The sequence below is a fragment of the Dama dama genome, chromosome 15 (assembly GCF_033118175.1).
Source record: "Dama dama isolate Ldn47 chromosome 15, ASM3311817v1, whole genome shotgun sequence".
NCBI lineage: Eukaryota > Metazoa > Chordata > Mammalia > Artiodactyla > Cervidae > Dama > Dama dama.
The window spans coordinates 17,842,250-17,861,025 of NC_083695.1; the positions used below are offsets into that span (position 1 = coordinate 17,842,250).

At 39.6% G+C, this 18,776-nt stretch overlaps 1 protein-coding gene across 3 annotated transcripts in view; it reads left to right on the top strand.

The window, feature by feature from the left end:
• Positions 1-18,776, top strand: part of BICC1 (BicC family RNA binding protein 1) — a 368,187-nt gene that overhangs the window by 287,536 nt on the left and 61,875 nt on the right. For all 3 annotated transcript variants that reach the window (XM_061161565.1, XM_061161567.1, XM_061161568.1), the window contains 3 exons: positions 6,576-6,655; positions 16,337-16,495; positions 18,013-18,066. In XM_061161565.1, coding sequence (XP_061017548.1) covers positions 6,576-6,655; positions 16,337-16,495; positions 18,013-18,066 — 293 coding nt within the window. The remainder of the gene's footprint in view (positions 1-6,575; positions 6,656-16,336; positions 16,496-18,012; positions 18,067-18,776) is intronic.

An 18,776-nucleotide genomic window follows, 5' to 3' on the forward strand; every position in this document is an offset into this window, starting at 1 on the left:
AGGCTTTCTTAACTCTCCTTGCTATTCTTTGGAACTCTGCATTCAGATGGGTATATCTTTCCTTTTCTCCTTTGCTTTTGGCTTCTCTTCTTTTCACAGCTATTTGTAAGGCCTCCTCAGACAGCCATTTTGCTTTTTTGCATTTCTTTTTCTTGGGGATGGTCTTGATCCCTGTCTCCTGTACAGTGTCATGAACCTCCATCCATAGTTCATCAGGCACCGTCTATCAGACCTAGCCCCTTAAATCTATTTCTCCCACTATATAATTGTTAGGGATTTGATTTAGGTCATACCTGAATGGCCTAGTGGTTTTCCCTACTTTGTTCAGTTTAAGTCTGAATTTGGCAATAAGGAGTTCATGATCTGAGCCACAGTCAGCTCCTGGTCTTGTTTTTGCTGACTGTATAGAGCTTCTCCATCTTTGGTTGCAAAGAATATATCAGTCTGATTTCGGTGTTGACCATCTGGTGATATCCATGTGTAGAGTCTTCTCTTGTGTTGTTGGAAGAGGGTGTTTGCTATGACCAGTGTATTGTCTTGGCAGAACTCCATTAGCCTTTGCCCTACTTCATTCTGTACTCCAATGACAAATTTGCCTGTTACTCCAGGTGTTTCTTGACTTCCTACTTTTGCATTCCAATCCCGTCTAATGAAAATGACATCTTTTTTGGGTGTTAATTCTAGAAGGTCTTGTAGGTCTTCATAGAACAGTTCAACTTCAACTTCTTCAGCATTACTGGTCAGGGCATAGACTTGGATTACTGTGATATTGAATGGTTTGCCTTAGAGAGGAACAGAAGTCATTCTATTATTTTTGAGACTGCATCTATGTACTGCATATCGGACTGTTTTTTTGACTATGAGGGCTACTCCATTTCTTCTAAGGGATTCTTTCCCACAGTAGTAGATTTAATGGTCATCTGAATTAAATCCACTCATTCCAGTCCATTTTAGTTTGCTGATTCCTAAAATGTCGATGTTCACTCTTGTCATCTCCTTTTTGATCACTTCCAATTTGCCTTGATTCATGGACCTAACAGTCCAGGTTCCTATGCAATATTACTCTTTGCAGCATTGGACCTTGCTTCAATCACCAGTCACATCCACAACTGGGTGTTGTTTTTGCTTTGGATCCATCTCTTCATTCTTTCCGGAAATATTTCTCCACTGATCTCCAGTAGCATATTGGGCACCTACCAGCTTGGGGAGTTCATCTTTCAGTGTCCTGTGTTTTTGGCTTTTCCTACTGTTCATGGAGTTCTCAAGGCAGGAATACTGAAATGGTTCGCCATTCCCTTCTCTAGTGGACCGCATATTGTCAGAACCTGATACTTGCACATTTTAGAAAGTTTTAACCAACACTGAGGTCTTTAATCTTCACAACATCCCTTTGACAAGGCATCTGTCAGAGGAGGGGATTAGAGAACAGGCTGAGGAGAGGTGCTGAGCCCAGGGCAGCCAGTAGGAGGCACAGTCTGGGGAGAGAAAGGGGCTGGAGTGTGGGCACTGATCAAAGTGAAGCCAGCTGCTGGGAGGTCTCCCCGGGAGGCCAGATTCATTCCTAGGCTCTGAAGCTCCCTGTGTACTCTTGCTGATTAGGATTGCTTCATCCTGGTCTTGAGGGTGGGGAGCTTTAGAAGATGGTTTCCTCCTCCTTTCCATCCTTCCGTTCTCTGTCTCCTTCTCTTTCAGTCACACCTTATGAATCTGAAACTCAGTGAAACTATGAGCCATGCCGTGTAGGGTCACCGAAGATGGACGGGTAACGGTGGAGAGTTCTGATAAAACGTGATCCACTGGAGAAGGGAATGACAAACCACATCAGTATTCTTGCCTTGAGATCCCCATGAACAGTAGAAAAAGGCAAAAAGACAGGACACTGAAAGATGAACACCCCAGGTCGGTAGGTGCCCAATATGCTACTGGAGATCAGTGGAGAAATAACTCCAGAAAGAATAAAGAGATGGAGCCAAAGTGAAAACACCACCTGGTTGTGGATGTAACTGGTGATGGCAGTAAAGTCTGATGCTGTAAAGAGCATAATTGCATAGGAACCTGGAATGTTACGTCCATGAATCAAGGTAAATTAGAAGTGGTCAAACAGGAGATGTAAAGAGTGAACATTGATATTTCAGGAATCAGCGAACTAAAATGGACTGGAATGGGTGAATTTAATTCAGATGACCATTAAATCTACTACTGTGGGCAAGAATCCCTTAAAAGAGATGGAGTAGCCCTCATAGTCAACAAAAGAGTCCGAAATGCAGTACTTGGGTGCAATCTCAAAAATGACAGAGTGAACTTTGTTTGTTTCCAAGGCAAGCCATTCAATATCACAGTAATCCAAGTCTATGCCGTGACCCACTAATGCTGAAGAAGCTGAAGGTGAATGCTTCTGTGAAGACCTACAAGACCTTCTAGAGCTAACACACAAAAAAGATGTCCATATCATCATATTGGACTGGAATGCAAGAGTAAAAAGTAAAGAGATACCTGGAGCAACAGGCAAATTTGGCCTTGGAGTACAGAAGGAAGCAGGGCAAAGGCTAACAGAGTTTTGCCAAGAGAACACACTGGCCATAGCAAACATCCTCTTCCAACAACACAAAAGAAGACTGTACACATGGACATCACCAGATGGTCAACACCTAAATCATATTGATTATATTCTTTGCAGCCAAAGATGGAGAAACTCTTTCCTCTCAGCAGAAACAAGACCAGCAGCTGACTGTGGCTCAGATCATGAACTCCTTATTGCCAAATTCAGACTTAAATTGAACAAAGTAGGAAAAACCACTAGCCCATTCAAGTATGACCTAAATCAAATCCCTTATGATTATACAGTGGAAGAACAAATAGATTCAAGGAATTAGATCTGATAGACAAAGTGCCTAAAGAACTATGGACGGAGGTTTGTGACATTGTACAGGACGCAGTGATGAAGACCATCCCCAAGAAAAAGAAATGCAAAAAGGCAAAATGGTTGTCTGAGGAGGCCTTACAAATAACTGAGTAAAGAAGAGAAGTGAAAGGCAAAGGAGAAAAGGAAAGATTATACCCATCTGAATGCAGAGTTCCAAAGAATAGCAAGGAGAGCTAAGAAAGCCTTCCTCAGTGATCAATGCAAAGAAATAGAAGAAAACAACAGAATGGGAAAGATTAGAGATCTCTTCAAGAAAATTAGAGATATCAAGGGAACAAACATTTCATGCAAAGATGGGCACAGTAAAGGACAGAAATGGTATGGACCTAACAGAAGCAGATGATATTAAGAAGAGGTGGCAAGAAAACACAGAAGAACTGTATAAAAAAGATCTTCACGACCCAGATGATCATGAGGGTATGATCACTCACACTCACCTAGAGCCAGACATCCTGGAATGTGAAGTCAAGTGGGCCTACAAAGAAAGCTAGTGGAGATGATGGAATTCCAGTAGAGCTATTTCAAATCCTGAATGGTGATGCTGTGAAAATACTGAATTCAATACGTTAGTAAATTTGGAAAACTTAGCAGTGGCCACAGGACTGGAAAAGGTCAGTTTTCATTCCAATCCCAAAGAAAGGCAATGCCAAAGAATGTTCAAACTACCACACAATTGCACTCGTCTCCCATGCTAGCAAAGTAATGCTGCCAATTTTCCAAGTCGGGCTTCAGCAGTATGTGAACCATGAACTTCCATATGTTCAAGGTGGAATTAGAAATGCCAGAGGAACCAGAGATCAAATTGCCAACATCTGTTGGATCATAGAAAAGCAAGAGAATTCCATAAAAACATCTACTTTTGCTTTATTGATTATGCCAAAGCCTTTGACAGTATGGATCACAACAAACTGCGGAAAATTCTTCAAGAGATGGGAATGCCAGACCACCTGACTTGCCTCTGGAGAAATCTGTATGCAGGTCAAGAAGCAGCAGTTAGAACTGGACATGGAACAACATATTGGTTCCAAATCAGGAAAGGAGTACATCAAGACTGTATACTGTCACCCTGCTTATTTAACTTATATGCAGAGTACATCAGGAGAAATGCTGGGCTGGATGAAACACAAGCTGGAATCAAGATTGCCGGGAGAAATATCAGTGACCTCAGATATGCAGATGACACCACCCTTATGGCAGAAAGTGAAGAGGAACTAAAGAGGCTCTTGAAGAAAGTGAAAGAGGAGAGTGAAAAATCTGACTTAAAACTCACATTCAGAAAACTAAGATCATGTCATCCGGTCCTATCACTTCATGGTAAATAGATGGGGAAACAATGGAAACAGTGACAGACTTTAGTTTCTTGGACTTGAAAATCACTGCAGATGCTGACTGCAACCATGAAGTTAAATCATGCTTGCTCTTTGTAAGGAAAGCTATGACAAACCTAGACAGCATATTAAAAAGGAGAAACAGTACTTTGCCGACAAAGGTCCATCTAGTCAAAGCTATGGTTTTTCCATTAGTCATGTATGGATATGAGAGTTGGACTATAATGAAAGCTGAGTGCTGAAGAATTGATGCTTTTGAACTGTGGTGTTGGAGAAGACTCTTGAGAGTCTCTTGGACTGCAAGGAGATCCAACCAGTCCATCCTAAAGGAAATCAGTCCTCGATATTCATTGGAAGGATTGATGCTGAAGCTGAAACCCCAATAATTTGGCCACCTGATATGAAGAACTGACTCATTCGAAAAGATCCTGATGCTGAGAAAGATTGAAGGCAGAAGGAGAAGTCGAAAGAGTGACATGATTGGATGGTGTCACCAATCTGATGGACCTGAATTTGAACAAGCTTCAGGAATTGGTGATGGACAGGGAAGCCTGGTGTAATGCAGTCCATGGGGTCACAAAGAGTTGGATATGCCTGAGTGTCTGAACTGAACTAGACTGATGAATCATGGCCTTGATGACTGTGAGGTGGAGATGGGAGGGTTAAATCACAATATGAGGAAATACGTGTAGTTTGGTAAAATCTACAGTGAGCCATTTTGCTTATCCTAGTTTATCCTGGTTTAGAAGAACTCACTTCATGGCAAATAGGTGGGGAAAAAATCGAAACAATGGCAGACTTTATATTCTTGGGCACCAAAATCACTGTGGATGGTTACTGCAGCCATGATGTTCAAAGACACTTGCTCCTTTGAGGAAAAGCTATGACAAACCTACACAGCATATTAATAAAGAGTCATCACTCTGGCAACAAAGGGCCATCTAATCAAAACTATGACATTTCCAGTAGTCATTACAAATGTGAGATTTGGGTCATAAAGAAGGTGGAGTGCAACTTTTTAATATGCTTTTTAATATGCTTTGTAGGTTTGTCATAGCTTTTCCTCCAAGGACCAAGTGTCTTTGAATATCATGGCTGCAGTCACCATCCACAGTGATTTTAGAGACCAAGATAATAAGGTCTGTCACTGTTTTCATTTTTTCTCCACCTATTTGCCATAAAGTGGTGGGATCAGATACCATGATATTAATTCTCTGAATGTTGAGAAAAGCCAGCCTTTTCACTCTTTTCTTTCACTTTCATCAAGAGGCTCTTTACATCTAATATACTAGATTATTTATTTATTTGACTGATTTTTACCTCCCTGCACAAGTCTATAAGGTCCATGTGGACAGATGGCTTTTTTTTTTTTGATCGTGGCATATAGGATATTAGTTCCACCACCAGGGATCGAACCAGCACCCCCTACACTGAAAATGTGAGACTGCTGGAGAAGCATAGTAGAGGTTCAGAAAATCTTTACTGAATGAATGAGTGGTTTCCTGCAGACATAGCGTATACTTAGTCACTTACTTAGTACTAATTCTGAACAAATATTAAATATTCCTGAATGAAGATTGTTTTTTTCCTGTCAACTTTGGCCGATAAGAATATCTCCTAAATGGTCACATTATTTAAAGTATGGATCCAGAGTTGGAAGACACTGGATTGTAATAAACATCCCCTGAGTGGTTTTCTGGGCCAAGTTGCTAAACTGCTCTGTGCCTTAGTTTCCTTTGCAGACAACCTCACAAAATTGTGGTGTACAACACTTATTATTGTCTGTTTCATTTTAACTCTTGTACTGTGAAGTGGTACTTTATTGTGGGATTTTTTTTTAATTGAAAAATGCTTTATTTCTAGAGATGTCACCACTGAAATTTAAAATAGGCAGTATATTCACTATATAAAGAAATTGCTTTATAATACTGGTAGTTAAAAAAGAAAAAAGCAAACCATGGTGTAGATTGAATGATTCAGTGCATTTCAAGCCTTTAGAACAGGGCCTGGAATGTACCAAGAGATGAAGTAATAAATTGAATATATAGACTCCTCACTTGTTTAAAAAATAATTATATGATATACTTATTTTGCAATTAAATTTAAAGTTAAATAGGTTAGCCAGAGTTCAGAAGGAAAAAAAGTATAGATAAATGCACAGTTTGAGTATTTTACATATTTCTGTTTTTATTACAGTGACAACACATCTAGCATGAATCAAATATTGAATGTATCATGGAATCGTTTTTTCTTATATTGTAACATAAGTTTTAAAACAGAGCTTAGGGGTTTCACATGAGCTCTTTTTTCTTGATTTCTTACAGATCCCCATATTAAGGTTTCTGGAAAGAAAGAAGATGTTAAGGAAGCCAAGGAAATGATCATGTCTGTCTTAGACACAAAAGTAAGTGAATGTTAAAGACACTCAGATGTCAGAACCTTGTCTCTGCAAAGGGCTACTTCATGCTGTTATGAAAGAAACATTTGGAGAAGAAAAACCAGGAGAAAGTAATGGCAGGTTTTAAAATAAGCGCGTGATTCTACAATGGATGTAAAGGTCTGTTTCAGATTTGCATAGGTTCTCTCAGGTTGGGTAATTGAATAATACTTTCTCTCTCTCTCTCTCTCTCACACTTAAATACATAATATGTATATGTGTATATGTGTTTATGTATAAGTGTGTATGTGTGTATATGGCATCTTCAGAAATAGACACTGATCTTGATTAATATAGAGCAAGTAATAAAGATTGCAAGAATTTGCAAAATTTGCTTTTATAATATCAGTGGAAAACCAAAATTGTGTTCTGTATAGCACTGTGCGTGTGATGGCATGAAATCTGACAATGTGTCTGGTATGTTCTCTCTCTCTACAAGTACCTGTAGAGAGAGACAATAGAGAAATGAAAATATTTAAAAATATATACTTGTTTCTGTGAATTTATTTTAATAAACACTTCTAAATCACTTGCTCTATGCCAGGCACTTAGCTACATCATTTACAAATATTAATTTGTTCAATCCTCATAACAAACTCAGGAAAGAGATATTAGGGAACTTACACAGGATAAAATAGCTGATGAGTGGGGAGGTGGGGTTTAAATCCAGTCTGTCTGGTCCTTAACCACTATTTTTGCCATCTGGTATTTCATTGAAATTATTTCTAATGTCTTCCTCCCTATTTTTTGTTCCTTTTTCTTGCTGTTGTAATTTTTTAAGAAAATAATTATTCATCCTATAATTATTAAAAATTTTGCAATATCTAAAAAGGTTATCTTTTTTCATTTTTTCTTTTTCATTTTTTTATTAGTTGGAGGCTAATTACTTTACAGTATTGTAGTGGTTTTTGCCATACATTGACATGAATCAGCCATGGATTTACATGTGTTCCCCATCCTGAACCCCCCTCCCACCGCCCTCCCATTCCCATCCCTCTGGGTCATCCCAGTGCACCAGCCCTGAGCACTTGTCTCATGCATCCAACCTGGGCTGGCGATCTGTTTCACACTTGATAATATATATGTTTCGATGCTGTTCTCTCAGATCATCCCACCCTTACCTTCTCCCATAGAGTCCAAAAGTCTGTTCTGTTCATCTGTGCCTCTTTTTCTGTCTTGCATGTAGGGTTATGGCTACCATCTTTCTAAATTCCATATATATGCATTAGTATACTGTATTGGTGTTTATCTTTCTGGCTTACTTCACTCTGTATAAAGGGCTCCAGTTTCATCCACTCATTAGAACTGATTCAAATGTATTCTTTTTAATGGCTGAGTAATATTCGATTGTGTATATGTACCACAGCTTTCTTATCCATTCGTCTGCTGATGGGCATCTAGGTTGCTTCCATGTCCTGGCTATTATAAACTGTGCTGTGATGAACATTGGGGTACACATGTCTCTTTCAGTTCTGGTTTCCTCAGTGTGTATGCCCAGGAGTGGGATTGCTGTATGCTGTATGTATGTGTATGTGTGTATGCCCAGGAGTGGGATGGCAGTTCTGTTTCCAGTTTTTTAAGGAATCTCCACACTATTCTCCATAGTGGCTGTACTAGTTTGCATTCCCACCAACAGTGTAAGAGGGTTCCCTTTTCTCCACACCCTCTCCAGCATTTATTGCTTGTAGGCTTTTGGATAGCAGCCACTCTGACTGGCGTGTAATGGTACCTCATTGTGGTTTTGATTTGCATTTCTCTAATAATGAGTGATGTTGAGCATCTTTTCATGTGTTTGTTAGCCATCTGTATGTCTTCTTTGGAGAAATATCTGTTTAGATCTTTGGCCCATATTTTTGATTGAGTCATTTATTTTTCTGGAATTGAGCTGCAGGAGTTACTTATATATTTTTGAGATTAATCCTTTGATTCTTGCTTCATTTGCTATTATTTTCTCTCATTCTGAAGTTTGTCTTTTCACCTTGCATATAGTTTTCTTTGTTGTGCAAAAGCTTTTAAGTTTTATTAGGTCCCATTTGTTTATTTTTGCTTTTATTTCCAATATTCTGGGAGGTGGGTCACAAAGGATCTTGCTGTGATTTATGTTGGAGAGTGTTTTGCCTATGTTCTCCTCTAGGAGCTTTATAGTTTCTGGTCTTACATTGAGATCTTTAATCCATTTTGAGTTTATTTTTGTGTATGGTGTTAGAAAGTGTTCTAGTTTCATTCTTTTACAAGTGGCTGACCAGTTTTCCCAGCACCACTTGTTAAAAAGGTTGTCTTTTTTTCCATTGTATATCCTTGCCTCCTTTGTCGAAGATAAGGTGTCCATAGGTACGTGAATTTATCTCTGGGCTTTCTGTTTTGTTCCATTGATCTATATTTCTGTCTTTGTGCCAGTACCATACTGTCTTGATGACTGTGGCTTTGTAGTAGAGTCTGAAGTCAGGCAGGTTGATTCCTCCAGTTCCATTCTTCTTTCTCAAGATTACTTTGGCTATTCGAGGTTTTTTGTATTTCCATACAAATTGTGAAATTATTTGTTCTAGTTCTGTGAAAAATACCGTTGGTAGCTTGATAGGGATTGTATTGAATCTATAGATTGCTTTGGGTAGTATACTCATTTTTACAGTATTGATTCTGCCAATCCATGAACACGGTATGTTTTTCCATCTGTTTCTGTCCTCTTTGATTTCTTTCATCACTGTTGTATAGTTTTTATATATAGGTCTTTTGTTTCTTTAGGTAGATATACTCCTAAGTATTTTATTCTTTTTGTTGCAATGGTGAATGGTATTGTTTCCTTAATTTCTCTTTCTGTTTTCTCATTGTTAGTGTATAGGAATGCAAGGGATTTCTGTGTGTTAATTTTATATCCTGCAACTTTACTATATTCATTGATTAGCTCTAGTAATTTTCTGGTAGAGTCTTTAGGGTTTTCTATGTAGAGGATCATGTCGTCTGCAAACAGTGAGTTTTAGTTCGTCTTTTCCTATCTGCATTCATTTTATTTCTTTTTCTGCTCCGATTGCTGTGGCCAACACTTTCAAAACTATGTTGAATAGTAGTGGTGAGAGTGGGCACCCTTGTCTTGTTGTCTTTAGGGGAAATGCTTTCAATTTTTTACCATTGAGGATAATATTTGCTGTGGGTTTGTCATATATAGCTTTTATTATGTTGAGGTATGTTCCTTCTATTCCTGCTTTCTGGAGAGTTTTAATCATAAATGGATTTTGTCAAATGAATTTTGTCAAAGGCTTTTTCTGCATCTATTGAGATAATCATATGGTTTTTATCTTTCAATTTGTTAACGTGGTGTATTACACTGATTGATTTGCAGATATTAAAGAATCCTTGCATCCTGGGATAAAGCCCACTTGGTCATGATGTATGATCTTTTTATTTTATTTTTTTATTTTGTATGATCTTTTTAATATGTTGTTGGATTCTGTTTGCTAGAATCTTGTTAAGGATTTTTGCATCTATGTTCATCAGTGATATTGGCCTGTAGTTTTCTTTTTTTGTGGCATCTTTGTCTGGTTTTGGTATTAGGGTGATGGTGGCCTCATAGAATGAGTTTGGAAGTTTACCTTCTTCTGCAGTTTTATGGAAGAGTTGGGGTAAGTTGAGTGTTAGCTCTTCTCTAAATTTTTGGTAGAATTCAGCTGTGAATGCATCTGGTCCTGGGCTTTTGTTTCCTGGAAGATTTCTGATTACAGTTTTGATTTCTGTGCTTGTAATGGGTCTGTTAAGATCTATTTCTTCCTGGTTCAGTTTTGGAAAGTTATACTTTTCTGAGAATTTGTCCATTTCTTCCAAGTTGTCCATTTTATTGGCATATAGCTGGTGGTAGTAGTCTCTTATGATCCTTTGTATTTCAGTGTTATCTGTTGTGATCTCTCCATTTTCATTTCTAATTTTGTTGATTTGGTTCTTCTCCCTTTGTTTCTTGATGAGTCTGGCTAACGGTTTGTCAATTTTATTTATCTTTTCAAAACACCAGCTTTTAGCTTTGTTGATTTTTGCTATGGTCTCTTTTGTTTCTTTTGCATATATTTCTGCCCCAATTTTTAAGATTTCTTTCCTTCTACTAACCCTGGGGTTCTTCATTTCTTCCTTCTCTAGTTGCTTTAGGTGTAGAGTTAGGTTATTTATTTGACTTTTTTCCTTGTTTCTTGAGGTATGCCTGTATTGCTATGAACCTTCCCCTTAGCACTGCTTTTACAGTATCCCATAGGTTTTGGGTTGTTGTGTTTTCATTTTCATTCGTTTCTATGCATATTTTTAGTTCTTTTTTGATTTCTTCTATGATGTGTTGGTTATTCAGAAGTGTGCAAAAAACACGCTTCCATATGTTTGAATTTTTAATAGTTTTTTTTTTTTCCTGTAATTGAGATCTAATTTTCCTGCATTGTGGTCAGAAAAGATGACTGGAATGATTTCATTTTTTTTGAATTTACCAAGGCTAGATTTATGGCCCAGGATGTGATCTATTCTGGAGAAGGTTCCTTGTGCACTTGAGAAAAAGGTGAAATTGATTGTTTTGGGGTGAAATGTCCTATAGATATCAATTAGGTCTAGCTGTTCCATTGTGTCATTTAAAGTTTGTATTTCCATGTTCATTTTCTGTTTAGTTGATCTATCCATAGGTGTGAGTGGGGTATTAAAGTTTCCTACTATTATTGTGTTATTGTTAATTTCCCCTTTCATAGTTGTTAGCATTTGCCTTACATATTGCGGTGCTCCTATGTTGGGTGCATATATATTTATAATTGTTATATCTTCTTCTTGGATTGATCCTTTGATCATTATGTAATGTCCTTCTTTGTCTCTTTTCAAAGCCTTTATTTTAAAGTCTATTTTATCTGATATGAGTATTGTGACTCTTGCTTTCTTTTGGTCTCCGTTTTCGTGAAATGTTTTTTTCCAGCCCTTCACTTTCAGTCTGTATGTGTCCCTTGTTTTGAGGTGGGTCTCTTGTAGACAGCATATATAGGGTTCTTGCTTTTGTATCCATTCAGCCAGTCTTTGTCTTTGGGTTGGGGCATTCAACCCATTTACATTTAAGGTAATTATTGATAAGTAAGGTCCTGTTGCCATTTACTTTGTTGTTTTGGGTTCGTGTTTATACAACCTTTCTGTGTTTCCTGTCTAGAGAAGATCCTTTAGCATTTGTTGAAGAGCTGGTTTGGTGGTGCTGAATTCTCTCAACTTTTGCTTGTCTGTAAAGCTTTTGAATTCTCCATCATCTCTGAATGAGATCCTTGCTGGGTACAGTAATCTGGGTTGTAGCTTATTCTCTTTCATTACTTGAAGTATGTCCTGCCCTTCCCTTCTGGCCTGAAGAGTTTCTATTGAAAGATCAGCTGTTATCCTTATGGGAATCCCCTTGTGTGTTATTTGTTGTTTCTCCCTTGCTGCTTTTAATATTTGTTCTTTGTGTTTGATCTTTGTTAATTTGACTAATATGTGTCTTGGGGTGTTTCGCCTTGGGTTTATCCTGTTTGGGACTCTCTGAGTTTCTTGGACTTGGGTGGCTATTTCCTTGCCCATTTTAGGGAAGTTTTCAGCTATTATCTCCTCGAGTATTTTCTCATGGCCTTTCTTTTTGTCTTCTTCTTCTGGGACTCCTATGATTCGAATGTTGGGGCATTTCACATTGTCCCAGAGGTCCCTGAGGTTGTCCTCATTTCTTTTGATTCTTTTTTCTGTTCTCCTCTCTGCTTCATTTATTTCCACCATTTTATCTTCTACCTCACTTATCCTATCCTCTGCCTCCATTATTCTACTGTTGGTTCCCTCCAGAGTGTTTTTGATCTCATTTATTGCATTATTCATTTTTAATTGACTCTTTTTTATTTCCTCTAGGTCGTTGTTAAACATTTCTTGCATCTTCTCAATCCTTGTCTCCAGGCTATTTATCTGTAACTCAATTTTGTTTTCAAGATTTTGGATCATTTTTGTTCTCATTATTCTCAATTCTTTTTCAGGTAGATTCCCTATCTCCTCCTCTTTTGTTTGGCTTGGTGGGCATTTTTCATGTTCCTTTACCTGCTGGGTATTTCTCTGCCTTCATCTTATTTAGATTGCTGTGTTTGGGGTGGCCTTTCTGTATTCTGGTAGTCTGTGGTTCCTTTTTACTGTGGAGGTTTCCCCCAGTGGGTGGGGTTGGACGATTGTCTTGTCAAGCTTTCCTGGTTAGGGAAGCTTGCGTCTGTGTTCTGGTGGGTGGAGCTGGATTTCTTCTCTCTGGAGTGCAATGGAGTGTCCAGTAGTGAGTTTTGAGATGGGTGTATGGGTTTGGTGTGACTTTGGGCAGCCTGTATGTTGATGCTCAGGGCTATGTTCCTGCGTTGCTGGAGAATTTGTGTGGAATGTCTTGCTCTGTCTTGCTCAGGTGCAATGTAACTTCTCCCCTCCCAGTCCCAGCCTCAGTTTCTGGGCGTGGAGGTCCAGTGCGCCTTGTGTCTCTTCTGGGGAGATGATCTTGGGTGGTGGTTGGTTTCATTGTAGGTATGGAGGATTTTGGATGATCTCTTATTAATTAATGTTCCCTGTAGTCAGGAGTTCTCTGGTGTTCTCAGGTTTTGGGCTTAAGCCTCCTGCCTCTGGATTTCAGTGTTATTGTTCCAGTTGCCTCAAGACTTCTCCATCCATACAGCACTGATAATAAAACTTCTAGGTTAGTGGTGAAAAGATTCTCCACAGTGAGGGACACCCAGAGAGGTTCACAGAGTTACGTGAAGAAGAGGAGAGGGAGGAGGGAGATAGAGGTGAGCAGGAGGAGAAAAAGGGGGACTCAAGAGGAGAGAGACAGATCTAGGCAGTACTCTGTTCTCTAAGTGTTCTCCACAGCCCAGAACACCCACAGAGATTCACAGAATTGGATTGAGAAGAGAAGGGGGAGGGAGGAAGTAGAGGTGATCTGGGGGAGAAAAAGGAGAGTCAAAGGGGGAGAGAGTGATCAAACCAGTAATCACACTCCTGAGTAAAAGTGGGTAGTGAAGATTGGATTCTGAAATGTCCAAAATTGATAACAAATACTGAAAAACAAAGATTAGAAATCTAGAGTAGAGGTTAGCCTCTTATGAATACAATATTAAAAAAAACAAAAACACAAAAAATTTAAGAAATATATATGAAGCTAGCTTTAAAAATAGGGTTCTTTTTTTTTTTTTTTTTGCAAGGTTATAGTGGGTTATAAAAATGAAAATTAAGGAGTAATAGAGGAATAAAAAAAGAAAAAAAATTTTTAATTAAAAAATATAATAATGTAAAAATATCCAGGAATTTCTCTGGAGCTGTTGCGGGTGGTGTGGGTTCAGTTCCGTTTGAGATAGTTCCTTTTTCCAGCTTATACTTCTCAATATCTATACGCCCCTTCTAGTGTAGTTGGTGTTAACTACAGGGATTTTAATCTGTTGCACCTGTCACTTCTAAAGCGGTTCCCTTTGTTTATTTGGCTTCTGTTTGCAGGTCTCGACAGTGTCTAATTTCCGCCCGGACAGAAGTGGGCGGAGGTGGTCTCTTGTTCAGGCTCGCTTGTTCAGTCGTGCTGTGCGGAGGGAGGGGCGCTGCAGACAAGCATCCCTGGCGTGTGTGGGGAGTGTTTGCAGTCTTCCGGGCACACTGGGTTTGCCCCGCTCACGGCGTGTGTGCTTTCCCCGTCTGCACTGCTCTGGCTCCAGGTTGCTCTACGGGGAGCGGGCCCTGAGTTGCGTGCACTTCCCAGGCCCAAGCCGCTCAGGTTCAGGTTCTCGGGTACTCCGCAAAGGCGCAGACTCGGTTGGGCCTGCGTTTTGTGCCTTCCCCGTCCGAGCAGCTCAGGCAGCCAGGAGCTTGACGAGCGCACTCTCTTCAGGTGCAGTGCGACTTCTCCCCTCTCCGTCCCAGCCTCAGTTTCTGGGCGCGGAGGTCCAGTGCGCCTTTTGTCTCTTCTGGGGAGATGATCTCTGGCTGCCACCCTCCTGGCGGATGTCAACCATCCAGAATCTGAGGAAGTCTTTGGTTAGAAACTGGAAACCTGTTTGCAGTTTGGTAGGGGATGCCGTCTCTGGGGCCGAGTTTGCCCCTTTCTGGCCTGGCGCCCGCCTCCCCCCTGCCTCCTGCCTCTGGCGGGGATGGGCCAGTCCGCAGCCGGCAAGTTCTTCTCTGTCCTTTGTTCTGCGAACGGGCTGGCTGTGCGTTAGGTTAGGGCTTTTCGCAGGTTAATTCTCTCTCTCTCTCTCTCTCTTGCTATCCCACAGTTTAAGTTGCTATCTCACGTAAGCTCCCTCAGGGCATTCAGATCCAGTTCTTACCCTAAGCAGTGCCACCCGCTCCTCTCCGTTCAGCCCCCACTTGCTGGTGGCGGATGCAGGTGTCTGGGGAACTTTTCTGCTGGGAGTTGCTTTTAGGCTTGTAATCTGTGGGTTTTATTTATTTTTCCTCCTGGTTAGGTTGCTCTCCGAGATTCGAAAATGTCCCCCAAACCCGCCGGTGAGAGGGTTCCCTGGTGTTTGGAATCTTCCTCTATTAAGACTCCCTTCCCGGACCGATCTCCGTCCCTAACTCTCTTGTCTCTCTTTTTATCTTTTATATTTTGTCCTACTTCCTTTCGAAGACAGTGGCCTCTTTTCTGGGTGCCTGATGTCCTCTGCTAACGATCAGAAGTTGTTTTGTGGAGTTTGCTCAGCGTTCAAGTATTCTTTTGATGAATTTGTGGGGGAGAAAATGGTCTCCCTGTCCTATTCCTCCACCATTTTTTCTTTTTTAGTGGTTAACTAAAATAACTAAGTTTAAAAACCAAAGTATTTAATGGATCTAATTTTAAAATTTAAGAATTCAGAAAGTGTACAACTACTGATCTTTTTAAAATCTTGCTGTATTTTGACTTTTTAATTTTACTTTGTAAGGACTGAAGAATTTCAATATCAATTTTATAAATGAGAAAACATTTCATGTTAGTCTTTATAATTTTATGGCATTACTTTTCCCCAAATTAAATACATGAATTACAGTCTGCCTATAATTATTCATTGTGTCTTAAAATTTTACATTTGCCTTTAGTATAGTTAATCTTATACTCTGTACTGGTTTACTTAAGCATTTTACTCCTGGAGATGTATACTTTGTGATTTCTTCCTCATGCTTCTTCTTACCTGCAAGAATAATTTACCTACTTTGTAAAGTTTGACATACAGTGATAGAGAAGTTGTGAAAATGTTTGTAAATATTTTTTATTCAGTTTTGAGCTTTATTTTTGTTTCTAGTTTTCTGTCATTGTTCAGCATTTCTACTAACATACATTTATTCACTCTTGCAATTTTTTCACCTGTTTTTCAGTTATTTGAATTCACTTTTATGAATAATATCTATTTGTAATTGTAACTAATTTGAGTTGAATACTACTGTCCAAAAAAATTATCTTGGTAAAGAGTATATCTTCCTATTTCTTCTGACAGATTTGTCTTTAAATGAAACAGTTTTTATGAGCAAGGATAGATAGATAAAAATTGAAAAATTTATAGATCAAGGTGATCTTAAGAAATCTGTAAGAACTTTCAGTGGGTCACTTTTTGTTAATCCTGTTCCCTTGGGGTAAACGTGTCTTTTTACGAGTTGTTCTTTCCTTTTTCATACATCAAGAAATAATACGTTATTTCCACTTAGAGCAATCGGGTCACCTTGAAGATGGATGTCTCACACACAGAACATTCTCATGTAATCGGCAAAGGGGGCAACAATATTAAAAAGGTGATGGAGGAAACAGGATGCCACATCCACTTCCCAGACTCCAACAGGAATAATCAAGCAGAAAAAAGCAACCAGGTGCTGGGACTTTTCACGTGACATTTTATGGGGCAGATTAAAGCTTGGATTTCCTGTGTGTGCATCTTTTGGGGGAGATGAGAACAAAAGAGTACTTGTGAAGATGGTGGGTAGTATAGATTTTATGTCCCCCTCTAAGGAGATTGAAAGTGCTCAGCTTTTTTCAAGAGATGCATTGTAGGTGGGCCTTAAATTCTTAATCTCTAAATGGTTGGTAGAAGAGAGGGAAGGTTGTCATGGCAACATTAAATGAAATCCTTCCAGAAAGCCTCAGAAGGCATGTGAGTCAGGAAAGGACCTGAAAGCTCGCCTGCTCCAGGCACTTATTGATAGTTGGGATTCTGTCTGCAGCATCACATAAATGCTCCTCCAGGCTACCCCAGGTCACCTTCTGAGAGGCGATGTCCAAGTGTCTGACTTTCTCACATTGGCTGAATTATGTCTCTATTTTATGCCCCCCTCCATTTTTTCTTTTTTTCTAGTTCTTGGGTTTGGAAACAAATGGAGCTCATGCGTCTAAATCAAAATGCTGTCAGTACTTGAAGAGCAGATAGTGTTCTTTGTATTATTTGGAAGTTTTCTCTCCTCTAATCACGATATTAGAACCTGGGTGGCTCAGGGGTAAAGAACACGCTTGGCAGGGCAGGAGACCCGGGTTCAATCCGATTCCTAGGTTGGGAAGATCCCCTGGAGGAGGAAATGGCAACCGACTCCAGTATTCTTGTCTAGGTAATCCCATGGACAGAGGAGCTTGGTGGGCTCCAGTCCATGAGGTTGCAAAGAGTTAGACACAATTTAGCAACTCGACAACAGAGAAACTGTGTTGGCCACAAATATGAGTAAGACACAGTCTTTTCTCTGTGGGGACTGATGGTGACAGTGGCACATATAGACAAGGAACTGGATAGAAAGTGATGGTAAAAAGCAAGAGCGGTAATTATCTGACAGCAAGGTGTGGGCCTGACCCATGAGAGTGCTGTCCTGGAGCCCCACCCTCTCGCCCTAATGCCAAGAGTAATTCCTCAATTGATGAATCATAGGAAAGCCTAGAAGATCCTGAGAAAGGGCTGGTGGAGCAACAGTGTTTTTTGCCAACCAGCATGTAAGTAGTTCATTACTTTGTGAACATAGTGTGACAGTATCATTGCACACTGATGCCCATCTCGTGTGCAAAGAGTTTAAACAAAAGGGGGGAAATGCAGTGGACACAAGAAAATGTTTCCCAAGAAAATGGGAAGCGGGTGGGAGGCCCCTGTACGCTGGGAGGTTTTAGGTAAGTCCAGGAGGTAATGTTGATCAACTGACACAGATCACCAGAGCTTGTTAAAATGCAGATTCTGATTAAGTAGGTCTGGGTTGGTGCCTGAGATCCTTCATTATTAACAAACTCCAAGATAAAGACAATGCTGCACGATGCTGTTTTATCCTGGATGACACTTTGAGTAGTGAGGGAGTAGATAACTGAGAAAGTGGATGTGGATTCAAGAACAATAAATCTGTGTTTTTTACTTTTGCAGGTATCTATAGCAGGACAACCAGCAGGAGTAGAATCTGCCCGAGTTAGAATTCGGGTAAGTATTGATTCTTTTTTGTACAATAAAGCAATGTCAGTGATGTTGGCATTATAAAGCAATAAAAATATTGTAATTTATCAATTTACAACCAGATCATGTGTTCAACATGTAGGAAAGAGTGATGAAAGTTGTTTTAATGTCTCGAAGATGCTTTTTAGAGATGGTCTGAATTTTACCTGGCTCTGTTGCTCTGATGGTTTTGAAATGATCAAAAAGACGCCTGAGGAAAAATGCCACAGGCAATTCAAGTTATAAACTCTCAGGTTTTGCAGAAGTCTCCTTCCATTTAAAAACTTCAGATAGCCTACCCAAGCTTATGGCTGTAATAAAAGTATAATATTTTAAAAAAAATTATTGAAGGGTGATTGCTTTACAATGTTGTGTTAGTCTACTGCACAGTGAAGTAAATAATCTATACGTGTGTGTGTATGTATATATATCTGCCCTCATCTTGAGAAAAATCCCATCTTGAGAAAAGAATGAATGAATTACACATATCTCTAAATGAATGGGCTTCCCTAGTGGCTTAGAATGTAAAGAATCTGCCTGAAATGCACGAGACCCGGGTTTTATCCCTGGGTTCAAAAGATTCCCTGGAGGAGGGCATGGCTACCCACTCCAGTATTCTTGCCTGGAGAATTCTATGGACAGAGGAGCCTGGTGGGCTGCAGTCCTTGGAGTTGCAAAGTGTCAGACATGACTGAGTG